General features: G+C 41.3%; 1 protein-coding gene and 1 pseudogene across 4 annotated transcripts; both read right to left on the minus strand.

Annotated features, from left to right (window-relative positions):
- Positions 1 to 476: 476 nt before the first annotated feature.
- Positions 477 to 8,497, minus strand: LOC100554634 (cytochrome c oxidase subunit 6B1). Of its 4 annotated transcripts, none has more exons than XM_062958149.1 (4): positions 8,358 to 8,497; positions 6,050 to 6,157; positions 4,948 to 5,048; positions 477 to 714 (listed from the first exon to the last, which is right to left on the minus strand). In XM_062958149.1, the coding sequence occupies exons 2-4, from the start codon at positions 6,153 to 6,155 to the stop codon at positions 661 to 663; spliced, it is 261 nt and encodes an 86-aa protein (XP_062814219.1). In that variant the 5' UTR covers positions 6,156 to 6,157; positions 8,358 to 8,497; the 3' UTR covers positions 477 to 660. The 4 variants fall into 4 exon arrangements, with proteins under 4 accessions (XP_062814219.1, XP_062814217.1, XP_062814220.1 ...); XM_062958147.1 differs by having other exon boundaries at positions 6,026 to 6,157; XM_062958150.1 differs by having other exon boundaries at positions 8,244 to 8,382.
- Positions 1,262 to 1,489, minus strand: LOC134292811 (U2 spliceosomal RNA; annotated as a pseudogene).
- Positions 8,498 to 10,208: the final 1,711 nt, after the last annotated feature.

Raw genomic sequence — 10,208 nt, forward strand, 5'->3', positions numbered from 1 at the left:
TTGCATAGTTTAAATTATATTATTTCTTTTATAGTATTGCCCTGTACAGGAATACTAATCAATTTATAGTCCCTTTAAATGTCAATGGTGGAGAAACACAGGTTTAAGTTAGGCTCATAGCATTTAAGTTGCCCCCCGGCCACTGTTTTTCCGTACTAAAACCATAGTTCATATTCTGCACTTCTTTAACTCACACTGGAAAACCTACACAGGGGAAAACTTGTATTTCAATGTCAATATTAGGCATATCTAACATTTTGTGGCTGACATGTTCAGAGTTTATAGAAGCAAAACAATCCAAACTAACAGCATTATCAAAGACTGGTGAGAAATTATCTGAAATATGAACAAACTTGAGAAGGCTAATAGGAGAATTAAAAAAATCCTGGATAGTAAGGTGTTAGGAAATGGGAAATGAAAATGTTGCATTTTTTTATATTTTCAGTAATAAATATTGGAAATGACTTTTCTCTTAATTTTCTGTACAAATTCTTCTTATTTTTATTGGTAGGTTTTTATAAGTTCACAAAAATATCTGAATAATTCAATCTGCTGATACAATTCACAGCTTGATTGATCAATCTAGATGGGGTTGTAAGAATAGCCATTGTGAGGACTTTCCAAGGGTATTGCCATTTTAGATGAAGGGGAGTTGGAGATTCATATCTTGCCAGCAAAAGTTCCCTGTTCACGTTGCTCATCCCAGCGTTTTACCTATGGAAAGGGAAAGCAGACAGGAAGTTGGGCACCTTAAGAGAGGAAGCAAGACATATGGATCTACAGCAAAATAAATAGAATAAATCAAATTATATTCTTTCCCCTCCCGCACAATCCCTATATGGTTGTGTATCTTCAAGTTGCATCTGGGGTTGACTATACAAGAAAAAGAAAACTGTGACTACCTCTATTTGGGTGCTGTAGGAACACATGACATATGATAATTTTAACAGTGAAAGAGCTTTTTAAAGGCTATAATGCAAGAGGAAAATGTTTTTTTCAGTGTGTCCATCGAGGTGGCATTAAGAGGTAGGGGGTTGAAATTGGTGGGTGGCAAACATCACAATTTTTTTAAAAAATGTTTAATTGGGGCCCTCATTGTTGAAAAGGCAAAACAAACAGTGTCTTTCTCTTTGGGGCCAGCAAAGTTTGACTTCCCTATCAAGCATTTCCCCAGCAGAGCCCACTTAGTCTGAGGCCAGAATATGCTGCCTAGCCATGAGATCAACGGGGGGAGGGGGAAAATCCATATGTTATGCTAGAAGGATAGTTTGTAGCTAAAGAACATGTTCTTTAATATGAGCATGTGCTGACTAGATATACAAATGGGATAGTTTAAACTATCCCAGATGATGATGATGATGATGATAATGTTTATTTATATTTCGTCACCATCTCCCTGAAGGGACTTACAAAGGCAGCTTACAAAGGCACTCCAAGGTGAACCATCTATATACTACACTTGATCTTAGCCAAAAGGCCGAGAAGCGATCTATATATATGAAAGAGTGATGGCATCACGGCGATTCACAAAACAACAAAAGTACAGGCCCCCCAACCTCAAAATTTGACAACACAACCCATCATCCATGCCTCAAGGTTGATACAACAAAAAGAAAAGAAAAATAAAGTCCTAATTAGAGGGAGAGCAATAATGTTTTTTATCCAATTGCTGCCAGTTTAGAGGGCTAATCTCTGCCCACTTGGTTGCCTAGCAACCAAGGGACAGCCAGGTTTCAATTAGGGGACAGGCAGATTTAGGCCTCACTTAGACGTCTTCCACAGATTATCTAATTTGCACTGGATTATATGGCAGTGTAGACTCAAGGCCCTTCAACACAGCTATATAACCCATTTATAATCTTATATTATCTGCTTTGCACTGGATTATCTTGACTCCACACTCCCATATAATCCACTTCAGTGTGCATTTTATACAGCTGTGAAGAAGGAGCCTCATATAATCCAGTTCTGAGCAGATAATATAAGATTAGAAATATACAGTAGAGTCTCACTTATCCAACGTAAACAGGCCGGCAGGATAAGTGAATATGTTGGATAATAAGAAGGGATTCAGGAAAAGCCAATTAAACATCAAATTAGGTAATCGTTATACAAATTAAGCACCAAAACATCATATTATACAACAAATTTGACAGAAAAAGTAGTTCCATGCGCAGTAATGCTATGTAGTATTTACAGTAGAGTCTCACTTATCCAACACTCGCTTATCCAACGTTCTGGATTATCCAACACATTTTTGTAGTCAATGCTTTCAATATATCATGATATTTTGGTGCTAAATTCATAAATACAGTAATTACTATATAGCATTACTGTGTACTGAACTACTTTTTCTGACAAATTTGTTGTCTAACATGATGTTTTGGTGCTTAATTTGTAAAATCATAACTTAATTTGATGTTTAATAGGGTTATCCTTAATTCCTCATTATCCAACATATTCGCTTATCCAACGTTCTGCCGGCCCGTTTATGTTGGATAAGTGAGACTCTACTGTACTGTATTTACAAATTTACCACTAAAATATCACAATGAATTTAAAACACTGACTACAAAAACATTGATTATGAAAAGGCAGACTGCGTTGGATAATCCAGAACATTGTATAAGCGAATGTTGAATAAGTGAGATTCTTCTTTAATATGAAATAATTACTGGGATAGAATAATGCAGAACAATATAATCTCTAAAACCAGGACAGTAAATAAACGGGAATTCCACACAGGAAACAATCAGGGCCAGCTAACACCTCCCAACAAAGTATTCCCATCATCAAAGTCTGGCAAATCCTGTTTTCTCAGGGCCACAGACAGTAGAAGCACATAAAATATCGCAAACAACACCACTCTGAAAACAAGGGAATTCCAGACAGGAAACAATCAGGGCCAGCTAACACCTCCCAACAAAGTATTCCCATCATCAAAGTCTGGAAAATCCTCTGTTTTCTCAGGGCCACAGACAGTAGAAGCACATAAAATATCGCAAACAACACCACTCTGAAAACAAGGGAATTCCAGACAGGAAACAATCAGGGCCAGCTAACACCTCCCAACAAAAAATTCACTCAGGGAGGAAACAGCCAGGCTTTAAAGCTGCAAGGCCATTACATCCTAATCATTTTTCCTAATTGCAGCATTCATACTTGCCTCCAACAAACAAAAAAAACCAATCAGAAATATTGTATATTCACAACCTTTAGGAAATAATATCCCCTGATGGTGCAGCGTGTTAAAGCGCTGAGCTGCTGAACTTCTGGACCGAAAGGCCACAGGTTTGAATTGGGGGAGCGGAGAGAGCCCCCACTGTTAGCCCCAGCTTCTGCCAACCCAGAAGTTCGAAAACATGCAAATGTGAGTGCATCAATAGGTACTGCTCCGGCGGGGAGGTAACGCCGCTCCATGTAGTCATCCCACATGACCTTGGAGGAGTCTACGGACAACGCCGGCTCTTCGGCTTAGAAATGGAGATGAGCACCAACCTCCAGAGTAAGACACGACTGGACTTAATGTCTGGGGAAAACCTTTACCCTTGACCTTAACTACCACCAATTCCTCAATACTTTATTTCCTATACCACCATACTTCGCCACAGCAACGCGTGGCCGGGCACAGCTAGGATAACATAAAATGATGCATGAGTATAAAAACAGTATCACATAGAACTTATAACAGCAACCACTATCAACACATATAAAATAAAATAAAATAGCACAACTTTAAAAACGCAGAACTAAGGCATGAACCACCGTGGCCAAGTAAGGCTTTTCGAGACACACAAGTTTTAACTGTGCGAAGGCCCTCCTGGCCACCACCGACACCTGAGCTTCAAGCTTCAATGATGAATCTAGGAGGACACCCAGATTGTGAACCTGTGTCCTCAGGGGGAGTGTAATCCTGTCGAACACAGGTTGAGACCCTATATCCCAATTGGCCTTGTGACTGACCAGGAGGACCTCTGTCTTGTCTGGATTAAGTCTCAGTTTGTTGGCCCTCATCCAGTCAATCACAGCTGGGGGCTTCCTTGGAATGAGGTGGAAAAGAGTAGTAGAGTTGCATGTCATCTGCATAGAGATGGCACCCAACTCCAAAACTCTGGATGACCTCACCCAGCGGTTTCATGTAGATATTGAAAAGCATGGGGGAAAGAATGTAACCTTGCAGGACCCCACAGGTCAAAGGCCAGGGATCTGAGCAGGTGTCCCCCAGCATCACCATCTGGGTACGATCCTCCAGGAAGGAGTGGAGCCACTACAACGCAGTGAACCCAAGACCCATTCCAGAGAGCTGACCCATAAGATTACCATGGCTGATGATATCGAAAGCTGCTAAGATGTCCAGGAGAACCAGCAGGGACATACTCCCCCATCTAGTTCTCTGTGGAGTCATGATAGGTAGGGCACATACATATTTATAGAAAAACTGGATAAGTTTTAAACCAGTTGAAATGTGGGCTACATGTGCTAACTGTAAGATAAAACAAGAAGTAATCTTAATTTGATAGCTAAGAGTGCTTCTCTTCCTCCCTCTCTCCCTATACACTACATCTGCCTGAGAACTGAGTTCTCCTCAGTGCTGTACTAATGGGAGTGATACATGGCGTGGGGGCATGGGAGAGGGCCTTTTTTGCTGTCTATGCAATGCTGTTTCTTTGGAGGCTTGATTGGTACCAGTGTTGGTTGCTTTTAGATTTCATGTTAAAACTTGGCTTTTTCGTCAAACCTTATCCTATTCAAATTATTTTTTTAATCTGGAATTATTTCAAATTGTTAATATATTTTAAATGCTTCCTTGATATCATGTTTGAGGGCATGATAGACATATTCTAATAAATACATGAATAATGAGCTTCAGATTTCACATTTAATACCAATGTATAGTTTGACTCTGTCTAACTGCAATACATGCCTAGGAATCCAAATGTCACTTACCCAAGAAATGGGACATAGGGACTTGTAGACCCTGCGGTACCACTCACATACTGCAATGTCCTTTCCTTTGGCGTTCATAATCTTCACACATCGGTAATAATCTGTAAGGAAGAAGGGGAAGCAACGTCATACCATCTTTTGAAGTGCTGTCAGTGTCTGTCTACACCGAGACATTTAATATTTGTTTAATGTTCTTAATCTGCTTCATAGCTGTGTGTAATGAGCTTCTCAGTTATGGCATCTGTTCTGTGCATAGCCAGGAATCCCCTTCTCTCTCTCCAGTGACTGATCAAGTTAATCAAGAATACTTTCCGATATTTCACTCTTAATCTACCAAGGAAATATAGCTGGAGCAGAATGACATCTGATCCCATTTTGCTTTAGCTCCTGAGACACTGGTCCTACTCGTGTTTATTCAGAAGTCCCATTATGCTCAACAGTACTTACTTCTAAGGAAGTATGATGAGAGCATTTAAGAGTGACAAGGATGGTCAACTGTGGATATTCAGAAGTGTTCTGCCTACAGCTCCCACCATCCCAGCCTGTATAGCTAATTATTATTATTATTCCATATCAAAAGCATTGCATAAATAAATAAGTTTAAAACTAATAAAATAAAGGGAATACAACCAGCTAAATAGACCAAAAACAGGCAACAGTGACTGCATTGTCTGTAGCTTAAAACAGTTCTTCCTCTGTGCATGAGGCAGGGCATTGCGGGCAAGTATATAAATGCTGAGTTGTTTGTTCTACTTCACAGTCCCACAAGGTGGAGGGTTCTTCTAGGTCAATGGTGACTCAAAATGTGACCCTTGCTGTCAGGTTGCATCCATTTCCCCTCTCTTGAGTGAAATCTTTTAGCACTGCATTTAATTAGTTGTTTGTCAGGCATGCTGCAGATTCAGAGTTATGTGTAAATAACATACAAAGCTGGAGTGAAAAACACTTAAGTTTGTATGATAATTGTTCTTAACATTGTTATCATGTGCCTCCCAAATATATCAGAAATGGTTCAACATCATAAATTCAAAAAATTCACCCATTTCAATGCCATGCATTTATCCCCTTTTTAACCCACCCAAATAATTCTGGTAACAATTACGAGTTTGGTTGGTGTTTGGAAAACGTGGGTCAAATGGAGCTGTGAGATAGTCGCCTTGTTTTTTCTTCAGCTTGGAGAAGTCTTCAGCTGCTAAAACTCTCTGCATTTCTGTGAAAGAAAATTCATTCAGAAGAACTGCCACAGCACCCTTCCCTCAAACAATAACAAATAACAATAACAAATAATCCAACAACAATCCCAGCCACCCAGGGCCCTTCCACACTGCCATATATTCCAGTTCAAAACAGATAATGTGGGATTTTTGCCTTGACATTCTGGGATATAGGGCTGTGTGGAAGGGATAACCCAGAATATCAAAGTAGAAAATCCCACAGTATCTCCTTTGAACTGGGATATCTGAGTCCACACTGCCATATATTCCAGTTCAAAGTTCATGTGGGATTTTTTTTTCAGATGTGTGGAAGGGGCCCCACTTTTGCTTTTTAGAAAATGTTGGAAATCAGGGCCCCTTCCACATAGCCATATATACCAGAATATTGAGACAAAAAATCCCACATTATCTGGGGATTTATGGCAGTGTGGACTCAAATATGCCATTTCAAAGCAAATATTGTGGGATTTTCTGCTTTGAAATTCTGGGATATAGGGCTTTGTGGAAGGGCCCTCTGTCTCACAGTGGTAGCTACCAATTTCTCTAGTGGAAAATTGCCCCAAAAGACATAACAACATTAATAAATGGCAGCGCTTATATCTTTAATTGAGCAGTTACAATATTTTCTTATCTACGGGCCCTTCCACACAGCCCTATATCCCAGAATATCAAGGCAGAAAATCCCACATTTTCTGCTTTGAACTGGGATATATGGCAGTGTGGACTCAGATAACCCAGTTCAAAACAGATATTGTGGGATTTTCTGCCTTGATATTCTGGGTTATATGGCTGTATGGAAGGCCCTACTAAACGTTCTTCAATGAAATGCTCCTAAATCAAAATATATTTCTCCCTGCTATCCTTTATCAGAACATTGTTTGGATACTTTGTAAATACTACAGATCTACAACAACAAAAACGGTGGCCTATTGAGATATTTGCCCCATCCGCGCAAGGATATTCAGATCATTCCATTCTCAGTCTTTAGATTACAGTACTGTGTTAATTTCCTATGAAGTTGAGCGCCACCTACTGAAAATAGATGTTGGAGGAAAATTCTGAGAGTGCCTTGGACCGCAAGAAGATCCAATCAATCCATACTCCAGGAAATAATGCCCGACAGCTCACTGGAGGGAAGGATGTTAGAGCCAAAGATGAAGTACTTTGGCCACATTATAAGAAGACAGGAAAGCTTGAAGGAGATAACGATGCTGGGGAAAATGGAAGGAAAAAGGAAGAGGGGCCGACCAAGGGCAAGACGGATGGATGGTATACTTGAAGTGACTAGCTTGCCTTTGAAGAAGCTGACGGTGGCGACAGCCCGACAGAGAGCTCTGGCGTGGACTGGTCCATGAGGTCACGAAGAATCAGAAGCGACTGAACGAAAAAACAACAACACTGAAGATAAGAGTTATGTTGTTATCAGCATGATCTGTGCATATGAGTTCTGAATTTTCTTTGCAGTCAAAACAGCTATTGTTGTTTGTACAGGAACTGAAAGAGAAATACATCCCACCCCAAATTATAACATGTCACCACATTTTCAACAGATTCCAGCCTTTGAAATGATATGGAAGTTAATTGAGAGATTATTAGCAATGCAGTCTAATTCATTGTACACAAGAGTCTCAGGGCCCTTCCACACAGCCATATAACCCAGGCAGAAAATCCCACAATATCAGCTTTGAACTGGGTTATCTGAGTCCACACTGCCATATATTCCAGTTCAAAGCAGATAATGTGGGATTTTATTCAGGTGTGTGGAAGGGGCCTCAGTTAACTGCTAGATGCCAGGTAAATAGTTTCTGGCTGCTTGAGAGTTACTATTAAAAGTAGGCCTAATACTATACCCTAGGCAGGGCAAACTTGAGTCCTCCTTCCAGGTGTTTTGGACTTCATCTCCCACCATTCCTGACAGCCTCAGGCCCTTTCATTTTCCCCCTCAGCCGCTTAAGCGGCTGAGGGGGAAAATGAAGGGGCCTGAGGCTGTCAGGAATGGTGGGAGTTGAAGTCCAAAACACCTGGAAGCAGGGCCCAAGTTTGCCCAGGCCTGCTCTCGATACTCAAAGTTAATCTACTCACAGTTTTCCCCTCACGATATTGTCAACCACAAACTTTATTACACACTAATGTACACGAGACCCTCTTCCGAATCCTTAAATCACAGGATTTAATCAATGTGAGGCACATTCAGACCTCTGTCTCAAGAAGCTTTGGAAACCAGCTCTGGGATAACAGGAGAATTATTTTAAAATGGCGGAAACAGCTGGCAAGGTTTTCTACAGAAGAAAGGTGCTTGGCTTCCCTTCACTCTTGTGTCCTTCCACAGAAGCATCCAGAACGGAACATGAATGGTCAAGACACTCTAGCCAATCAGATCCCAGATCCTGATCTGGCACCTGGTCATTGGCCACGGATTTGAAATGACTGACAGGGAGGGAAATGTAATCAGCCAGTTGAGACAAAATGGCCACCGTATTGTTACAGCTTGAGTATCCTTCATGCAAAACGTGTGGATTTTATTCAGCTATGTGGAAGGGGCCTCAGTTAACTGCTAGAAGCCAGGTAAATAGTTTATGGTTGCTTGAAAGTTACTATTAAAAATAGGCCTTTTTTGGATGTGGATTTTGTAAGAGACTTGAATTATTTATTAGATGACACTTGCAGGCTTAGGCAAACTTGGGCCTTCTAGGGGTTTTGGACTCCAACTCCCACCATTCCTAATAGCCTCAGGCCCTTTCCTTTTCCCCCTCAGCCGCTTAAGCGGCTGAGGGGGAAAAGGAAGGGGCCTGAGGCTGTTAGGTATGGTGGGAGTTGGAGTCCAAAACCCCTAGAAGGCCCAAGTTTGCCCATTCCACTTCAGTGTGATTTAATCTTTCAAAAATGAAGCCCAGCGCTTTGAATTTTATCTAGAAACAGACCAGAAAACCGAGTGCAAAAAGGGGCACCTGCTGGATTCAATGCAGCACCGAAAATCGATCCAGAAACACTGGGAACCATGTATTGTCGAAGGCTTTCATAGCCAGAATCATTGGGTTGCCGTTTTGCCCACATCTATGGCAGGCATCCTCAGAGGTTGTGAGGTATATTGCAAACTTCTGAGGATGCCTGCCTTAGATGTGGGCAAAACATCAGGAGAGAGTGCTTCTGGAACATGGCCACGCAGCCCAAAAAACTCACAGCAACCTGGGAACCAGTCTCGACAATTCACATCTTGTCATATAACCTTTTAAGGCAGGTTGTAAGTATTGTGCAGCTCTGCACTGCCATCTTAAGGGCTTTTCTTTGAAGACTACATAGTCAAATAAGACTGGAATACACTGGAAAAGTCTGCTGTGGAAACCCCCTTGGAAAAAAAAAGGAATTCCATATGAAGACCATTGTATTCTTCTTCTTAACTTTGGGAGATGAATAATCAGACTGATCTCTGGGAGTCTGCTCTTGTTAGGTGAGAAGGACACACCATGGTGGCGTGTTTAGAAAACAGGAAACGCTGGAATAAAAATGGAATTGCCTCCACAGTGTTCCGATGTCTCAGTCAACATAGAGGAAAATGAAGTGCAGGTGGAGATAGCACAAATGGGGTGAACAGAATCCTGGCTATTGCTTTCCACCCATTCAACCTTTCTCTTGACCCCACCACCTTCATAGGTGAGGCTGATAAGGACATGAAAGAGGACCTTCTGAGTAGTTGCTCCTAAACTGGGCTGGTCTAGCACAGTGGGTTAAACTGCCTGCTACCGGTATAGATGATCCTTCTGACTGGAAGGTTGGCAGTACAAGCCCAGGTCGGGGTGAGCTTCCGCCGTCAGCTTCTGCTCACCTATCAGTTCAAAAACAATGTTAAAAGGCACCCTGGAAAAACATGCTGGCAAAAATCCAACCAGGAAAGGCATCTATGGACAACAGACTCCTTGGCATGGAAAATGAAACAGCACCTCCCCATGGCCAAGTTGAGCACAGCTGATGCTGGAGATGAAAAGAGGGAAGCCTTGTCTCTGTTTATGTACTGTCTTTGTCAATTGTATAACATCATTGAATGTTTGC

Source organism: Anolis carolinensis, chromosome 6 (assembly GCF_035594765.1).
Source record: "Anolis carolinensis isolate JA03-04 chromosome 6, rAnoCar3.1.pri, whole genome shotgun sequence".
Lineage (NCBI taxonomy): Eukaryota > Metazoa > Chordata > Lepidosauria > Squamata > Dactyloidae > Anolis > Anolis carolinensis.

What these genes read in the sequence shown, in the direction of transcription:
- LOC100554634 (XM_062958147.1), bottom strand. Translation starts at nt 6,155, where the DNA reads ATGCAGAGAGTTTTAGCAGCTGAAGACTTCTCCAAGCTGAAGAAAAAA. An exon ending in TTGTTACCAGAATTATTTGG is followed by an intron (nt 5,049 to 6,025) that starts GTGGGTTAAAAA and finishes TCTTCCTTACAG; the next exon opens with ATTATTACCGATGTGTGAAG. An exon ending in CCCTATGTCCCATTTCTTGG is followed by an intron (nt 715 to 4,947) that starts GTAAGTGACATT and finishes CCCTTTCCATAG; the next exon opens with GTAAAACGCTGGGATGAGCA.